Source organism: Cynocephalus volans, chromosome 10 (assembly GCF_027409185.1).
Source record: "Cynocephalus volans isolate mCynVol1 chromosome 10, mCynVol1.pri, whole genome shotgun sequence".
Lineage (NCBI taxonomy): Eukaryota > Metazoa > Chordata > Mammalia > Dermoptera > Cynocephalidae > Cynocephalus > Cynocephalus volans.
The window spans coordinates 74,687,202-74,706,209 of record NC_084469.1 but is presented as its reverse complement, the minus strand read 5'-3'; the positions used below and the strand labels follow the sequence as shown (position 1 = coordinate 74,706,209).

Below are 19,008 nucleotides of genomic sequence, written 5' to 3'. Positions count from 1 at the left end.
TTGCAGGGTCCATTGTAACACCACAGGCCATTGTAAGATGAATATCTGAACTGGAGAAGGAACGGGGCATCATCTGGTCCAGGTGTGGCAGGAGGTGACACCAGGGAAGGTTGGGTTGTGCAAACTCCAGGACACAGAGCTGTGGTTGGGGAAGAACAAGATCTGCACGTGAAGTCAAGGGGACCGTGGGCCAAGACTGAGGACTTTCTGTCCTCAGAAGTGTCTCTGGCAGGCAGGGGCAAGGGCTGGTGCCCTCTTTACAGCATTCCTCTTGGAGTTTGGAATAGTGGGGAGAGCTCCCTATCTTCTCTCTCCTTAAGGGCTTACACTATGGGAACAACCTGTAAATCCAGCTCAAGGCACAGGACACGGCGTAGATCCCATGAGACCCTCTCCACGGGGACCCTAGATCATCTATCATGAACCAGGAAGCCAGGTAGATGATTTTCTCTCTCCTTCAACTCCTCTTTTTCCCTCCCATCCACTCCTTCACTCCCCTCCTACTGCCAAGACTGCTCCCTACCCAGACCTACCTTACTGGGCTGCCCCCTACACAGCAAACCTACCCTTAACCGTCATTCAGCATGAGACTGGGCATTATCAGACACAGAAAATCAGGGAAGAACTTCAGGCAGCACCTGATCCACCAATTTTGTAGATGGTGTGACTGAGGCCCAGATAGGGAAGAGAGTTGCTCAAGGTCATATATGAGTGCATAGGCCAAGATAGGCTAGGTTATGCTGCAGTAACAACCATCCTCCAAAGTCCCAGTGGCTCATGATGACAAAAGTTTATTTCCTGTTCTTGTTTCTTGTCTGTTGTGAATTGACCGTGAGCTCTAGTCCACATCATTCTCTCTTCCAAACTCATGCTAAAGGAGCAGCCATGACCTAGAATACTGTCGGTCCCTGTAGTAGTGGAAAAGAGAGAGCATGATGAATCTTACACTGGCTCTTAAAACATCTCCACAGACATAACATATCACTTTTTAGCATATTTCATTGGCCAAAGCAAGTTTCATGGCCATGCCCAATTTCAAGGGGGTGGGAGAGTGTTATCCTACCAAGGGCCTAGAAATAAGAAAAACGCAGTATCTGTGAACAGCTCTAATGCGTACCACGGAGTAGCAGAAAGCCCTAAACAACAGAGATTTAAACAAAACATAAGTGTATTTCTCTGTCATGTAATAAAAGTCTGAAGTCAGGGCAGGTGGGCAGCTTTACCCTCCGCCTTCCTGAGTGCTGGCCTCTACCGCATGATCCAGCATGTCTGCCCAAGGTCCAGCCATCACACCAACATTCTAGCCAACAGGAAGAAGCAAAGAAGGATAGACAACACTTTCACTTACATCCCATTGGCCAAAACTTAATTACATGATTACATCTAACTTCAAAGGAGGCTGGGAAATTATTCTAGATGGCCATGGAACATTCAGGAGTTCTAGTACTAAAGAAGAAAGGAAGAACAGATTTGGGGGGACAACTAGTTGTCTCTGCCATAAGGTTAGCTCAGACTGAGAGCAGCACAAATGGTCCATGGAAACTAAAATGAATGAAGCATCCTCAGAAGACCATCCACAGAGGATGAACTAGACCATCCCAGAGAGCCAGGATACAGGTACAGAAGGGGGCGGGGTGCGGAAGAAGCAGACTGATCTCTGGAACTGATCCCTTGGCAGAGACATCAAAACTCCATAGAGAGGCCATTTCTCTGCCTATTTTCTGCTGCTCAGATGTGGGGGTTAGTTCTTGACTGCCTCTTTGGCTTCCCCCCAGCTCACCTTCCCCTCCTCTCACCTGCCTCTCATCTCATCTGTACTCCAACTCACCTACCCCCTCAGCTCACTTGCCTACCCCATCTCTGCAGGGCCAGCTCCTCATGGAATCCGTTATCCTCCAGCTGGGCACCTGGAACAAGTGGGGCTGGCTTGTGAGGCTGCTCAGTAAACACTCAGAATGGATGAGTGCCAAGGTGAAGTTCTTTCTCCCCACCATGGACCTGGGCTCCAGGAACGAGGCTTCGGACCCTCAGGAGAGGGTCATCCTCCAACTCAGCAAACTGCATGCCCAAGGCTTGGCCACCTGGCAGTCATTCATCCACTGCGTGTGCATGGAGCTGGAGGTGCCTCTGGACCTGGAGGTGCAGCTGCTGAGTACTTGGGGCCATGAAGACGGTAAGGGCAGGCAGGAGAGGTGCAAAGCAGCCAGCCCAGCCCCCATGTCATGGGGAGCCAGGGGAGGTTCAGAGAGGCAGGGACCCACCTGAGTTATACAGAGGGAGTATGAACAAAATCCCATGTTTCTGGGCACTTCCCAGAGCAAATTCCCCAATGCTATGAAATCAGCTGGGCAAGGAAGAGCCCTCCTTCCACATGGTCCCACCTCAGCTGCTCAAGGAGGCAGGGTGCAAGGAAAGGACCAAGTGACTCCTTCCAGCCAGAAAATTCCGAATAACCCGTACTGCCCAAGAAGTTTCTTTTTGCAGTGTGTTTAGAAGCAGTCCCAGGGAAAACCCTTTTACTCCTGATAGGCAGGCAGATTGTGCTCTGTTAAGTTCAATGAGCATTTCTGGGCACCTTCTGTTTGCATAGCACTGAGGGGAAAAAGGACGTTGAGGGGCAACGGCATCCTTGGAGAGAAAGTGGAAACTCGCTCAAGAACTCTACCACAAAGCAGAATGTGGGAAATGCAGGGGGGCACATACACACACGTGCACACATGTGCACATACACACAATGCGTGCATGTGCATAAACATGAATACATGCAGGTGTGCGCATGTCCATAAACACGCACACTCAAGTGCATGCACACACACAAACACGCACACACATGCATATACACACACATTTCTGCCCACCACTGCCTTCAAGGCTCACCTCCAGCTTTCCCTGCAACAGACAACTGAGTGTAAACTTTATTTCTCCTCTGCTGGGTACCCACCCTGTGGGATAAACTCTGGGCCAGACACCAGGCCAGAGCTTGCACCCTGGCATCCACCACATCTTCACAGCACATTATATTCTCTCTTGCAGGGCTCCCCAGCCAGCTGGGAACTGGTGAGGAAAGCCAGCCTGGGTCTCAGCTCCACCATGGTGAGAACTGGGGTTAGGGAGCAGCAGGAGGGCAGTGAACGTGGCTACCTCCTCACTTCCAACCTGCAGGAGGCTGGTGGGGGCTGGTCGCAGCCATCTCCTTCTCCTCTGTACCTGACCTGTCTGCACACGTGCCATGCCCCTCACTGTGGCTCTCCACCCCACTTCTTCCCACTCTGTGACTTTGACTTTCAAGGCTTCAGCCTGTCCAGCTGCCCCTAGGTGTCAGCCCTGGCCACCTCCAGAATCCCTTGCCTGGTTTCACTGAGGGAAGCCTGTTCTCACTTCCTTGTGCCCCAGTCTCAGGGCCTGGTCTCTCAACCCCACAGTCAGACTTCACCAGGAAACCCTAACTCTCCCCCATTCATACACCTTGGGCCTAACGCTGACCCACGATAGCTGCCCACACCCAGGCAGTCTCTGACTGATTTTCTGATGGAGATCTAAAGGGTCAGCCATCAGATGCTGACCACCTTACTGATTCAAGGGCCACACTCTAGTCTCAGAACCTTCATTTTTATAGAAATATTGACTTTTTCATTATAGCTGTGCATGGCAGTGACATCCACAGGGTTAATGTTAACAGAAATCACCCACCTGTAATCCCAGCTCTCCAACAATTCAAAACTGTTTGTCCAAGTCCCAGGTCCTTTCTGGCCCTTAACTGTGATGGCATAATTGTCACATGGCTCTAACCAGGTCTGACTGATATTTGGCCAATGAATCCCTTGTGAAGATATAACTTTTGAAAACATTGAAATAGTCTTAAACTGGCTCCAGCCCCCCTTCGGGACCCCCAGACCTCCCTGCAATGCAGCAATGAAAAAGTAAATCCCTGGCAGGGCAAGGGGCCCTGGGTCCCGCTGCAGGGCCTGCTCTGATTGGTCGCTAGTGCTGTAGGAGTATATCCTACTTTGCTTCTTAAAACTCTTTCCTAAGTCCTCTTTCCTTTCTTCCTCTCCTCCTCGTTTTCCTCCTTCTTTCCCAAACTCTTCCATAAAGCCATGGAAGTGACTCTTGAAAATCCACGCCACAAGACAAGAACTCATGAGAGCACGAAGAGGAGTGGGTGGATGAGGGTGATAAAACACACCGACACAGGAGGGAGATCAAAGGCCTGGCCAAGCCCTTTGGAAGCTTCACCTTTACAACCAGCAGTGGCCCCACAGAGCTTGGTCTTTCCCTGGTGGAGAGACAGCTATTTAGTGCTTGGGGCTGAGTGTTTCTGGGGCTGCTGGCTGTGGGTGCTGCTGCCTGCATCCTGGACTTGCACACCCCCAGGCCCAGAGCCAGCAGCCCTCCAGCCGGGGCCTGGAACCCCCTCTGCAAACAAGCAGGCTTTGCCCACTGCCTGCCTTCTCTCAGTCCCCTGGTGTGGGTATACTTGTCTGCCTGCCACCTGTTTGTGGAATGGAGCTCCACAAAGGTGCTGGGGACTCCTCAGTCCAGGCCCCCAGGTCCACCCCTCTATCCCTTCCTTCACTCTTTTCAGGCCTCAAGCGCCCTCATCAGAGCTGTGGGTCCTCACCCCACCGGAAGCAGAGCAGGAAGCAGAAGCTAGGTGGGTACCAGGTGGGGAGAGGCCCGAACACAGGGATTGGGTTGCCTTGGGGACTCTGGACTCTGTCCACTGCTAACAAGCCTCCATGGGCCAAGTGACTCTTTATTTTCCAGGAGAAAAGCGTTGGAGGTCCTGGGTGGGCAGAGGAGAGGACTGGAGCTGGCAGGGAAGGGCTTCCCCCATCAGGCTGCAAGGTGGCTTCTCCAAAGATGGCTCAGCTGAAAGAGCTGGAAGCACCTAACACACACACCCCTCCAGGGACACCAGGGAGGCAATCAGCATGACCTCGGGCCGGGGCCCTCCTTAGCCAGTTTGGGGGTGAGCAGGGATGAGGAGTGGTGAAGATGCCTGAGAGGCCCTGGGAAGATACGGGGCTGCTGAGGGCCAGCCAGGCCAGGGGAGGAGAGGAGAGAGAACATCTCTTGTTCTTGACCAGTTGTCCCACTAACTGGAACCCCCCACCACTATTGTCTACCATGGACATAGCCAGAGGACTCACATCTATAAAGAACAGGCCACTACCTCAGGCCTTCCCAGTCTCCCCAGCAGTGGCCCCTTACCCTGCATCTCCTGAGACCTCCCAATGACCCAGGAATTATAAGGTTAACACCTGGCACGGTAGTGATCAAGCTCCACAGTTCTGCTTGTTCAGTACCTAGGCCCACCGATTACTCCTACCTTGCTGTTTAGATGCTTCTGAAGAACCGATTTCTCCTGGGAATTTGGTGGCACAAGAACCCCCCCCCCATTGTGTTCTTGGCACCACCCCCCTCAACTCCCCATACATACACAGCTGGAGCTAGAAGCTCCCAACAGCCCCATACTGGAGTAAGGGGACATGGGTGGAGGGCCGAGGGCTCCTACCCTCATCCCATCTCCCTGTCCCCTGCAGAGTTGGCCAAGAGGTACCTGCAGCTCCTGAGGACCTCTGCCCAGCAGCGCTATGACAATGGACTCCCTGGGTCACGGCAGCCCCTAGCCCTCCACCAGGCCTACGTCCCCCCAATCCTGCAGTGGAGCCGGGCCACAGCACCCTTAGACACTCAAGAGGGGGCTGTTATGGGGGACCTCAAGGCAGAAGATGGCACTGATGTGAGCATCTGGGATCTCTTCAACTCCAAGACCAACAAGGGCCCAAGGGTGACAGTGCTCTTGGGGAAAGCTGGCATGGGCAAGACCACACTGGCCCACCGGCTCTGCCAGAAGTGGGCCAAGGGCCAGCTGGACTGCTTCCAGGCCCTGTTCCTTTTTGAATTCCGCCAGCTCAACCTGATCAAAAGTTTCCAGACGCTGCCCCAGCTCCTTTTTGATCTGTACTTGAACCCCACGTCAGACCCTGATGCTGTCTTCCAGTACCTGGAGGAGAATGCTGATAAAGTCCTGCTGATCTTTGATGGGCTGGATGAGGCACTTCACTCCTGTTCCAACAGGGAGACTGTGGGGCCTGATGACCCAGGTCCACCCTTTACCCTCTTCTCTGGTCTCTGCCGTGGGACCCTCCTGCCCGGCTGCTGGGTCATGGCCACCTCCCGTCCGGGAAAGCTGCCTGCCTGCCTGCCTAGGGAGGCAGCCATAATCCACATGTGGGGCTTTGATGGGCCGAGGATGGAGGAGTATGTGAGTCACTTCTTCAGCAACCAGACATTGCAGAAGGTGGCACTAGCAGAGTTTCGGGCAAATAGACATCTCCGGAGCATGTGCGCAGTACCCATACTGTGCCAGGTCGCCTGCCTCTGCCTCCGCCATCTGCTTCCTGGCACCTCCCCAGGCCAGTCTGCAGCTCTCCTGCCCACTGTGACTCAGCTGTACATGCAAATGGTGCTTGCCCTCAGTCCCCCTGGATTCCTGCCCACCACGCCCCTTCTAGGCCTTGGGGAGGTGGCCCTGAGTGGCCTGGAGACTGGGAAAGTTATCTTCTATGCAGAAGACATCCCTCCACCCATGATGGCCTTTGGGGCAGCCCACAGCTTGCTGACCTCCTTCTGCGTCCACACAGACCCCGGGCACCAAGAGACAGGCTATGCTTTCACCCACCTCAGCCTGCAGGAGTTTTTTGCTGCCCTGTACCTGATGGTCAGTCCCAGGGTGAGCAAGGACATGCTTGAATGCCATGTCACCCTCAATTCCCGCTGGGTGCTTCGCACCAAAGCTAGACTGAACCTTTCAGACCACCTCCCCACCTTCCTGGCAGGCCTGGCATCCTGCGCCTGCCGTTCCTTCCTCAGCCACCTAGCACAGCAGGACGAGGCCTGGGTGGGCACCAAGCAGACTGCTGTTGTGCAGGCATTGAGCAAGTTGGCCACCCACAAGTGCAAGGGGCCAAAGCTCATAGAGCTGTGTCACTGTGTGGTTGAGACACAGGAACCTGAGCTGGCTGGACTCACTGCCCAAAGCCTCCCCTATCAACTTCCTTTCCGCAATTTCCCACTGACCTGTGCTGACTTGGCCGCCCTGACCAACATTCTGGAGCACAGGGATAGCCCCATCCACCTGGATTTTGAGGGCTGCTCCCTAGAGCCCCACTGTCCTGAGGCTCTGGTAGGCTGTGGGCAGGTGGAGAACCTCAGGTAAGTAAGGATGGAGAAGGACCGGGAAGGGAACTGGGCTTTTGGGAGAGTGGAGGCCAACCAGTCTGGCAGACCTCTGCTGAGGGTGATGGGATACAAATCTTGAATATCAGAACAGAATGGCCCTGACTGCCGCTTAGCCTGTGATATTGAGGGGGAAGTTTCATGCCTCGACAGGACCTCTGCAAGCCAGTTGGACCCTCATCCTTTCTGTGGTTTCTGGAACCTTAGTCTCTGTCTATCATGGGCTGGAGCCTCTGATCCAGGCTGTGCTGCTTTGAGCAGATGATGTAACCTCTCTCAGCCAAAATTTCTTCATCCCTAAAATGAATCTGTAATACCTAACCTGTAGGGTTGTTGTGAGAACAAAATAGGATAATGCATGAAAAACACTTCTCAGCACAGTGCCTGGCACAAAACAAAGGCTCAATGTGAATATTAGCTAGAGCAAAGTCTAGGCTGCAGTGACAAAGAAATCTCCCCAAATACAGTGGGTTAAATAATGTAGAATTTTATTTCTGTCTCATGGAAGAGTCAGCAGTAAGTGGCTCAAGTCAGTGGGATGTCCAGCTCCATGCGATCATGCAGGGACCCAGGTCCATTCAATTGTTGCTCTGTCATCCCCTTGAGCACCCTATCTGCAGGATCAAAGCTGTGTCATGGGCATATCTGTGCTCTGGCTTGGGGGAAGAGAAAGAGCACAGAGGAGACATGCTCAATGTGATAAAGTTTAGTCCTGGAACTAGGACTCATCCCTTCTACTCACATTCCATTGATGAGAACCTAATCACATGGCCACACTGAGCTGCAAGGGATGCTGAGAAATGTCATCTGTGGCTGGAAACCATGTCCTCAGCTACTGCTATGAATGAAGTGGAGAATGAATTCTGTGGATGAAGCAGTCTGTGCCACAATATGTATTTGTTATTATCACAACAACTTAGACTAGAACTACTACTACTGTATTAAGCCCCATCTGTCAGAGGAAGGGGTGATGATGACCTCTAAGCCCTGCCCACCACTGATTCTCTGCCACTTTGCCTCTCCCACGGCAGCTTTAAGAGCAGGAAGTGTGGGGACGCCTTTGCTGAATCCCTGTCCAGGAGCTTGCCAACAATGCGGAGCCTGAAGAAGCTGGGGTGAGCCAGAGCTTGGAAATAAGAAGGGTCTTCAGCCAGGGATGCCTGGCACTCTCCTCCCCTCCCCCAATCCTACACTGGGAAGATTCCTGGCCCATCCTCTTCCCCATTTCTTCCCACCATCTTTGCTTACTCTGTAGGTTAACAGGAAGTAAGATCACTGCCCAAGGCATCCACCACTTGGTGCAGGCTTTGCCTCTCTGTCCACAGCTGGAAGAGATCAGGTGAGTGATCTCCAGGAGGGTTCACTGGCTGAGGACAGGAGTCACTTCCCAGGTTCCAGGGCCCCCCTAGGGCCTGTGCTGAGTCCTGCATATTCCATCAGTATCTGACCAGTAGACCTGGAGAGGGAAGGCATCAGTCCAAAAACTGGGTGGGGCTGAATCCAAATGCAAGTCTCTCAAAGAACAAGCCTTCTATCATCTAATATTTTGGGCCATCTTGGAGAAGCATGAATTTTGAGGCTCCTTCCCCTTTCTGTGACCCTGGGAGAAGGTATGGCCGTGTGTAGACAGTAGTCAGCACTGTGGTTACACATGAATGCATAAAACACACACATGCCTTCACATTCGTGCACACATGTTATATTAGTCCATTTGCATTGCTATAACAGAAATACCTGAGATTGGGTAATTTATAAAGAAGAGAGATTTATTTGGCTTATGATTCTGGGACAGCTGCATCTGGTGAGCACCTCAGGCTGCTTCTACTCATGGTGGAAAGCGGCAGGCAGCTGGCAGGTACAAACAGATCACATCTTTTGAGAGGAAGCAAGAGAGAGAGGGGGAGGTGCCAGGGTCTTGTAAACAACCAGCGCTATCAGGGGAACTAATAGAGCAAGAACTCACTCAGGACCCCCACCCCCAGGGAGAGCATTAATCCATTCATGAGGGATCTGCCCCCATGGCTCAGACTGCCACACTGGGGATCAGATTTCCATGAGTTCTGGGAGGACAATACATCCAAACTCCATCACATGCGTACACACTTTCACAGAAGTATACTCATTCAAGTATAAACCCCACACATGCTCATTCATAGGTGTGCACGTGTGTGCAGCAGCACACGTGCACACTTAGATGCATGTACACATTTAGATGCAAGCACACACTAACTAAGGATATAGACAAAAATATACTCCTGGAATTGAGTGCCCCAGGGAGGGGTGGGGCTAGGGACCCTCTTTAGCAACTCTCTGGCAGGACCCCTGCTAGTTTATTTGGCACCTTTATGAGATTTTTAAAAGGTGTCCCTTTGTCCAGGCAGATGCAGCCTGGCACTGGGGTGCACCACTTGTTGAATGAGCATAAGCTGGACCACAGCCACTATTGTCCCCTTGGCTGGGTACCTTTGTACAGTGATCACTCCGGTCAGAACAAAGGTTTGAATATTTTGAACTTGTTGACACTTTTCTTTCCTGACTATTGAGAGTGACCTTAGTCTTTTCTCCCATCACCCACCATTGCTCTCAATCAGCCTTGCACCCCTGAGCTCATCTGTCCCTCTAACTTGGAATCCAGACAGGGCTGGGTTGTGGACCCCACTTGACAGGTGGGGAAAGTGAAGTCAGAGAGGAAGGTGCTTGGCCTAGGGCTCTGGGTAAGTCTGGGCCAGGGCTGAGGCAGGAATCAACATCTCTATATCCAGTCTAGACTTTACTCATCACCTGGGAGCCAAGAGGCCCTGGTGACCTTGATCCTCAGGCACAGCCCAGGCACAAGCCCTGGGAGCAGAGTGCTGGGCCCCCACATTCCACCTCATGAAGCCTTCATAGTCTGTCATCTAGAGCCCTTGAGCCACAAGGCAGAAACTCCTCCATAGGCACTGAATTGGGATGGAAGTGAGGCCAGTAGAGGACCTTTCCTCCCAGCTATGCCTGCTGGATGCAAGGGAGCAGGCCACTAACTCTGTCTGAGCTCCTGTCTTGTGTCTCAAACATAAGGGTGGCCATGCCTGTCACCTGCCAACTGGGGCTTCCAAGTTCCTCCACCCCAGGGCTGAGGGTGTGGGCCTTGGTCTCCCTGCAGTTTTCAGGACAACCTACTCAAGGACCAGGAGATGCTGACCATTGCAGAGGTACTCCCTCACCTGCCGCTGCTCCGGAAGATTGAGTAAGTGGTCTTTCCACTCCTCCTTGCAAGGTGAGGAACATCTGGGGCCCATGAGGTGGAGGATTCACTTCTGACACTTTTGCCACAATCATGCAGCCTGAGCCACAACAACGTCTCCGTGTCGACCCTACTCTGCTTGGCAAAGATGGCAGTCACATTCCCTACCGTCAGGATGCTGCAGGTCAAGTAAGCAGAAGGAATGTGATCCTGGCCTTCAGAATCTTGAAAGAAAGAGAGGGGAAGTGGGGGATAGGGAAAGGATGAGACCCCTAGTCTGTAAGATCTATGGGTGCATTTCTGAGTCTGTTTTACTTACGACTGTGTCTCCAGAGCCTAGCTCAGGCCTAGCACCTGGCACTCAATAAATAGTAAATGAATGGATAATGCAAAGATGGATGGATGGATGAAGGAATGAATCAACAAATCTAGGATGCATAGGCATAGCCGAGAGAGTAATTAGCTGCTTGTCGCTCTCCATGGTGCTGAACCAGCGCGGACTATTTGGGTCTCGGGGTAGATTAGGTGTCATGCATTTTAACCCTATGGCGTTAGTAATTCCTATTTTAAAAGCTTTCAGCATTCCTAATTTTTATTATATTTCATGTAGAAAATTTCTTTATGACTTTTTAAGTCACTCTTGCAGGATTCATCAGGCAGAATTTTACATGCCCGATTTGGATCACTTTTGCCAGTCCTGTTATTTTCTCTATCAATCACAAAATCAGCTTTCTCTGGATGTTTGGGTGGGAAGGGGTGTGCAGGTGGGGAGTTATGTGCTGGTTTTCAGCCCATGTGATTCATGGCTCTGTATCTGACCCCACAGGGAGGCAGACCTCATCTTTCTCCTTTCCCCGCTCACAGAGACAGCTGAAGTGCTACAAAGGTAAGAAGCCAGGGAGATGGTGGTCTGGGTCCACTTTGAGAAGTGACCTGGGCTCAAGCAGTTGAGGGAAGGGTAGCCAAGAGATCCTAAGAAGAGCTGGGATGTGGGGATTCTTCCTGCTGCTGCCATGATGAGGAACGACTGTTCAGAGTCAGCAAAGGATTTTAACTTCCTTTAGTGTATCTGAACCACATCTGGCCTCTGATGAGGGAGCATCTTCAGAAGTCTCAGAGTGAGCCAGACCCTCAGGGAGGACATGAAGATACTGTCATACCAGCATCACTATGTCGGAGAATTCTGGGAAAACTCACAACTAAAAAAAAAAGGAGACTTAAATGAGTTAATACATTAAAATGCTTAGAACACTGCTGGCATGTAGTCGGCACTCAAATGCTGGCTATTCCGGTTGTGCATGGATTCTAGCTTGGCCAGTCTTGGGTGGATGAAGAAAGAGAAGCTGGGTTCCCTGAAAGAATATTCCAGCTGTGCTCACCAACTCCTCCCTGGGTGAGATTCAGAGACAGATGATGTCGTATGTCCTTGAGCAATTTATTTCCTTGCTTTGGGCCTTTGTCTTCACCTGTATAATGACTTGGTAGGACCAAAGTTGCTTTCCTCTCTCACTGTCTAGAGCTGTAATGCCCAATATGATAGCTACTAGCCACATGTGGCTATTTAAATATAAATTAATTAAAATTTAGTAAAGTGAGATCTTAGTTCATTAGTCACATGAGCTGCACTTCAAGTGCTCAGTGGCCATGGGTGACTAGTGGCTCCTGTAGTGGATTGCACAGATGCAGAACACTTCCATTATCACTGAAAATTCTGATAGATAGCACTAATCTAGAAATCTGAAAACCTGGTTCATAATGCCCTAACTTTCCTGCAGCCCTCAGCCCTCCCCTAGGCCAGCAGGAGAGAGTCTGGAAGTAAGGTGGTCTCCCCCAGCCTGGACCCACTTATGTATAGCTCATGCTCCCTGCTTTCTGAACCAGAGACAGCATGGCTACAAATGGAGACCATCACATCATAGACAACAGCAACTTTTGTTTACTAAGCTTCAATTTTGTGCCTATGCTGGGCACTTGAACATTGTACATTGTCTCATTCAGTCCTTCAGGCACTCTGTGTTAGATAAGGTCACCCCATTTTAGAAAAGGGAAAATGGAGGCTCAGATAGGTAAAGTGACTTGCCCAAGGCCACACGGCTGGGCTGTGCATGACAGAGCCAGAATTTGCATAAAGGTTCCATTTGACCTCAAATCTTTTGCTCCTGCTGCTTGGCTAAATAGAGCCCTGAGCACCTTTGAGTGACTGTCTTTGTAACTCATTTCACTGTGGGTTGTGCTGTAGGGTCTTCAGCCTCTAGAAGAAAGGGAAGAGGCTTGGTCCATCAGGCCCTGGACTTCTCTGAGTCCAGGCCAATGTGTGATTTGTTCTTTCAGAGCTTCAGACTTACCAGAAAATGACAGCCCGAGGAAGGAGGCTCAGAGCAGAAGCCTGACACTCAGGTACCTCAATGGGATCCATGGCCTTAGGAAGATGGATGATATGGGGGAAGGATCCCTTCCCAGGGGAGGAATAGCAGGTGCAGGGAGGATGAAATGAAAAGTAGATGTGAGGCAGGGAAAGGACGCAAATAACCCATCCTGGCTTGAATAAAGAGCACCTGTCATAACAACAATAGTTATAATTTAATGGATGTTTGGTATATGCTGGGCACTGTGCTGAATGTTTTATAGTTGTTACCTCATTGTAATCTTTTTAGAGGCTCTGTAAAGTATACATTATTATTCCCATTTGAAAGAGGAGGAAACTGAGTCTCAGACAGGTTAAGCGCCTTGTCCAAGATCACCCAGCTACTAAGAGGTGTGGCCAGGATTAGACCCCAGGTCTGGTGGTCTCCTGACAACCCCAACCTTGAAGCGGGGGGAGCAGGGTATGGTGTAGCTTTTTTCGCTGAGCCTCTCTGTCCCCTACCCCTACCCCAGGCTCCAGAAGTGTCAGCTCCAGGTCCATAATGCAGAGGTCCTCATAGCCCTGCTCCGGGAAGGTCCCCACCTGGAAGAAGTGGAGTGAGTATCATGGGAAACCCTGGGAGGGAGCCAGGAGGGGAAGGGGAAGAGTGGCCATGGCCTCACCTTTGGGTCGGTGGTGTGGGGGAGTGGCCTGCTGCCTCATGGAGAATTTAAGGGAATAAGATCATCAAAACAGCTGCCACTATTTAGCACTTGTCCTGTGTCAGGTGTTGAGCTAGAGGCTTTTACAAATATCCTCTCATTTAATCCTCACATCTCTGTGATGTAAGTACTGTTACTATCCACACTTTTAAAGGAGGAAATTAAGCCACAGAAAGGTAAATTTGCTCAAGGACACATAGGTAGGAAGAGTCCAGGAAGGACAGGGTTCAAGCCCAGACAGGCTGGCTCCTAGCCTCATCCTCATACCCATTGCCACCTCTGTCATTGAGATCTGCAAAGAAACCCCACCACACCTGGGTTTGTTTTCCAAACCACAGGCCCTGATGGTTCCCCCACCCTGTGTCTTTCTCCCAGAGTAAAGAGGGAACCTTATACAATTTTGGAACACATATTACTAATATATCCACATAACTCAAGGAAGGTCAAACATCATTTCTTGATTTGATAATGCTTCCTATATAATTTAACCTATCAGATAAGCCCAGTTGATTTTAATCTCTCTCTTTTATAAGTCCTTTGAGAAGTTCTTTTGGAGCATCTCAAAGTTAGTTCGAGGTCAAAAAGACAATTCTTAGAATCTGATTTTGGGAAGTTTGTCAAATATCAAAGGTTTAAAACACTTAATGAAATAGAATCATAAATCATCATGAAATAAAACCAAAGTGACAAAAGATTTCAAAGGCACAAAGCACAAAAAACTTGTCTTGATAAAATGCACAATCTGTTTCCTAGGCCAGTTACCTAAAAGGTAAGGAAAAATCTCTCACAACTTCCTATTAAGAGCAGATCAGTGCTTCAAGAAAACCCTGTTGTTCCAACACAGGGGAGAAAACTCAAGCCTTGCATCAGTATGCTTTTGATACTAATGTTCAATTTTTAGAAAATTTATAAACAATCCCCTTCTAATTTTAGCCAACTTGGTTACACATACAATTGCTTTCACAAACATTGTACCTTAGGACAAAGATTACTGTCTTCTTTCCCTTATCATTTGGAATACACAAAGTTCTCTCTTGTGCAATAGGAAGAATTATTTTCCCTATATCTATATTTTGAAACAATCTTTAAATAACCTCTGAATTAGACAAAACTGCTCCTTTTTTTGTTTGTTTGTTTGTTTGTTTGTTTTTGACTGGTAAGGGGATTGCAACCCTCGGCACGGTGTGGTCTGCACCACGCTCAGCCAGTGAGCGCACCAGCCATCCCTATATAGGATCCGAATCTGCGTCCTCGGCACTACCAGCACCGCACTCTCCTGAGTGAGCCACAGGGCCGGCCCAAAACTGCTCCTTTTTAACAAAAATATATCCTCATGTCTTTTTACAATTTCTCACTGAAAACACATCTTACTTTCCTTGTACACTTTGCATACAGAACTGTTTTCCTATTTTTAATAGGTTTGTTGTTGTTGTTTGTTTTTGTTTTTGTTTTTGCAGCTGGCTGGTAAGGGGATCTGAACCCTTGACCATGCTCTAACCAAGTGATTAACCATCTGATAGTTTTAGTTACATGTATTAGAATTTTTAACTTAGTAAACTTAAATTTATTAAAAAATTGGAAGTAAGTAATTTTGAACTGTTTTGAGTATTTATAGCTGAAAACTACTTCCTAATTTCTGGAAAGACATATTCTCTCAGTTTTTTAAAAGATCTAAATATATTTAGCTTTTTCTTACCATGTGAAAACACAATGTCAAAGTACATAAACTTATACTTATGTTTAACCATTAATGTTTCAGTATTTTAACTTAGAAATGACTCAGATATCTTATGATTACCTATTACTTAATTTGACATAACATGATTTTAAGATTTTAATTTACTGAAAAGATTTTGGAAGCTATGACAGATTTATTTATAAACATTTACCCCATTCACATTTCCCTAATTTTCTATTCTTTTTTTTTTTTCTGACCAGTAAGGGGATTGCAACCCTCAGCACGGTGTTGTCTGCACCACGCTCAGCCAGTGAGTGCACCAGCCATCCCTATATAGGATCCAAACCCATGGCCTCAGCGCTACCAGCGCCGCACTCTTCCGAGTGAGCCACGGTGCTGGCCCCTAATTTTCTATTCTTAACAATTATATTTGAACTGCTTGTGAAAAATAAAGCTGGTCATTTACATTATTATTTTATTCTTTTGTAAAAGCAAAACCAAGGTAAACCTGTATCAGTTAGTCTTAACCAAGGCCTTGGAGATACTGGACATTATTTTATTCTTTTGTAAAAGCAAAACCAAGGTAAACCTGTATCAGTTAGTCTTAACCAAGGCCTTGGAGATACTGGACACAGGTACACTCCTCAATAATCCTTCTAGATGTCCTGGGTCCATGTGTCACCCAGGGACCACTTGGATTTACACACCAGGTGCAGATCCTAAGACAGAGAGCCTGGAGAATATTGCCCCTTCTAGCATGCCAGGAGGCAGAGCTGGGACAGGGAGGATGAGACCATATTGGGCTGGGCTTTGTCCTGCAGCTGGTGGCCCATGTACTATGGACATATATGTGCCCAAGCCTCACCATAGCCACCCGTCTAGACCCCTGAATTCGGAGACTCATAACCAGAGACATAAGCTCACAAAAAGATGTGTGCAAGGCTTTAGGGGAAGCCCATGAGCCAGTTCTCAGAGCTTTTAGTCCACAAACAAATTAAGCCAGTATCAAAAAATATGACAGAGCAAGTTTTATGACCTTAAAACATCTAATAGAGACAGCATTATCTGTTTGACCAAGAGACCTAGGCAAATATGTCTAAATTAAATTCAGAAAAGCTAATTTCAAAAAATACTTATACAAAAAAATTTTAATTTTTAGATTCTGAAAACATTTCCATTTTATCTTACCAACAATTTTTAAGACTAGTTTTATTTACCAATGATTACTAGTTATATGAACTTGAAAAGCATTTAGGCTTAGTTACTTAATTTGGGAGTGCGTATTATTTCTAAGCCAATTTGGTCCATGAGGACAATATACAAATACATGTATAGGCATAAGCATACCTGTAGACACAACATATCACATACGCATAAAAACTCAGACAGAAACAAATAAAGATCTTAAAGATTTCATTAAAATTTTAGCCATGAGACGGGTACAATATAATTTAAAAGAACAGTTGGGAGCTGGCCAGTTCGCTCACTTGGGAGAGCATGGTGTCAGTAACACCAAGGTCAAGGGTTTGGATCCCCTTACAAGCCAGCCACCAAACAAACAAACAAACAAACAGAGAGTTGGATTCAAATTGTCTATAAACAGAACAAGTTAAAGCTTGTGTGCCCCACGTTGCTGAAGCCCTCACTGAGTTTGAAAGAAAGCAAGGTAGCAAATTTACATCTCAAAGCACAGAGAAAGAATGTGAGCCTTTCCAAGGAGTTGTGTCAGAGGAGACCCAGAGTAAGATTTTAAAAAATAGATGCCAAAACAAAATAATGGAATTTTGCCACAGGATTTTATAAGGAAATATACAGATGAGCCTAGAAAAAAATTAAGAAATCTGTTCAAAATAACCACTTGGATGCCAGAATGTCATATTTTGGAGACCAATTTAGTTTCATGAGCAGTCTTTCTTAATTTTGCTTATTTCTTAATTAGATTACTCACTTCAGGGCCAAGAAAGCATTTTTATACCTGCTTGAACTGAGGGACTAACCTTTATAAATACTTTATCTAGCCTTTGGAGTGGCATAGTAACTGAACAAAAATGTTGGCAGATTTAATTTTCTCATCAATTAGTAGCTTAAAGCTTTTTGGGGGGGTTGTCTATGAACAGCCTCCTAAAGAGGAAAAAAGTATCGGTCAGCCATCAAAATAAATAAATGGGGAAAAAAGTTTTTGAAATCTTTTTAGAAGATTCTGGATGGGCCTACTTTAGGTATCCTTATTTTAAAATGCACTCTAGCCCTTCCAAGACCCAGAGTCTCTCCTGAAAACAGCCAAAAGAAAGACTTAGATAATGCCTTGAGAGCTAGCAATACTCTATCTGGCCACAAATGGAATGCAACCAACATTTTTGTCCAGCCATATTCTTGGGGCTCCTAACCTTTTGTTTGGCTGCCTGCACACACAGGCCCGATAAATTGTGTATCCCAGACAGAGAGAGAGTCATACCAAGTTCTCAGGACAAAGTACCAGACAAACAGGAAAGCAAAAGCTGTTTATGGGAGGAAAAAGGTCAGTCTTAAAGTGCAGTGTTGTTTATCTGGAATGTTCTACATAGTGGCCATCATAGTTCTGGATTATTTTTAGTAGTATTTTGCCATTTTTGTGAATATTTGCAGGTTCTGGAGCCATAATTCTTATACATGAAAAAGGCAGACATACCGGAAGGCAGAGTATCCAGATCTTTAGAAGTTAGGGAGGGTGGATCTTGCTTTTCTCAGAGCCGAGATGGCTTTGCGTCTGAGATCTCCTTGACCCACTTAGCCAATGATTTTCATTTCTGTCTGACCCAGTCAGACACCTCAGGCCTTCCTTATCTAAGTGCTCAGTATAAAAAAGAACCCACATGCCTGTGAATTCTGAAAGCCAGAGTTCACACTCGCTGCATAATAGCCACTTACCACAACTGCCGTCAGTTACCTTTCAAACTGCAGCTCTTCTTACCTGTGACTCATCAGACACTGCAAACCCAAAGATCATGTGCTCTGCCACCATACAAGCTAACTCTTGGTACCCCACAAATGCTCTCTCACAGTGCAAACTAACCCATGGCACCTCAAAAAGTCAAGAGATCAGGGAGCTCAGATGCAAAGGGAGCAGAACTCAGACCTGAGTGGCACTTACAACTCTCATGGCTCCATGGGGAAGACAGGGGCTCTCCCCCAAAAAAGAGGGCATTATTGGTACCTTCCTGTATTTCTCAAGGGTCTCTCAGGGTCATCAGCAGTATCCTTCAGGTCCCTTTGTGGTCACCAGAACTGTCAAAGGGTAAAATTACAACAAATTTAGTTAAAGATCTCAATTGGTTTTATTGCAATTCTAGAATTGGGCAACATGTCATTCCATAAAATAGAGTAAGTGTTCCATGAGCCACACAGAAGAGGGTGGTTTTATAGACAGAAAAGGATGAAGAAAGCAGAAACAAAGAACAAAAAGTGGACTGGTCATTTCAAAGTTACTTTCCTTGTAAAGTGGGGACAGGGAGACAGAACAGAAAAGTAACAGATTATTTAACATTAGGTTACTTCAGGCTGTCCGTTTTGTAAGGATTAAAGCAGAGAGAACTTCATTATCATACTACTGAAGATTTAAACTAGCCTGTTTGGGAAATTGTCTCTCTCCTTCTCCTGATTTCTTGGAAAGTCAGACCACAACCTAAGTGACTGGAACTTAGTGGGGGTGACTCCATTTTTATTTTTAGTCTGGTCTTTTGGGGCCTAATGCAGGAACTTAGTGAGAAATAATGACCTCCTAATTTTTATTCAACAAATACTATGATGTTTTGAAGTG

The 19,008-nt window shown here is 47.7% G+C and overlaps 1 protein-coding gene across 1 annotated transcript in view; it reads left to right on the top strand.

Moving 5' to 3' along the window:
* Positions 1 to 352: 352 nt before the first annotated feature.
* The window catches only part of NLRC5 (NLR family CARD domain containing 5), a 60,574-nt gene continuing 41,918 nt past the window's right edge, over positions 353 to 19,008 (top strand). Inside the window, exons 1-12 of the mRNA XM_063113289.1 lie at positions 353 to 436; positions 1,867 to 2,173; positions 3,034 to 3,093; positions 4,586 to 4,654; positions 5,547 to 7,221; positions 8,277 to 8,360; positions 8,501 to 8,584; positions 10,388 to 10,471; positions 10,568 to 10,657; positions 11,295 to 11,354; positions 12,800 to 12,865; positions 13,346 to 13,429. Coding sequence (XP_062969359.1) covers positions 1,879 to 2,173; positions 3,034 to 3,093; positions 4,586 to 4,654; positions 5,547 to 7,221; positions 8,277 to 8,360; positions 8,501 to 8,584; positions 10,388 to 10,471; positions 10,568 to 10,657; positions 11,295 to 11,354; positions 12,800 to 12,865; positions 13,346 to 13,429 — 2,651 coding nt within the window. The 5' untranslated portion in view covers positions 353 to 436; positions 1,867 to 1,878. The remainder of the gene's footprint in view (positions 437 to 1,866; positions 2,174 to 3,033; positions 3,094 to 4,585; positions 4,655 to 5,546; positions 7,222 to 8,276; positions 8,361 to 8,500; positions 8,585 to 10,387; positions 10,472 to 10,567; positions 10,658 to 11,294; positions 11,355 to 12,799; positions 12,866 to 13,345; positions 13,430 to 19,008) is intronic.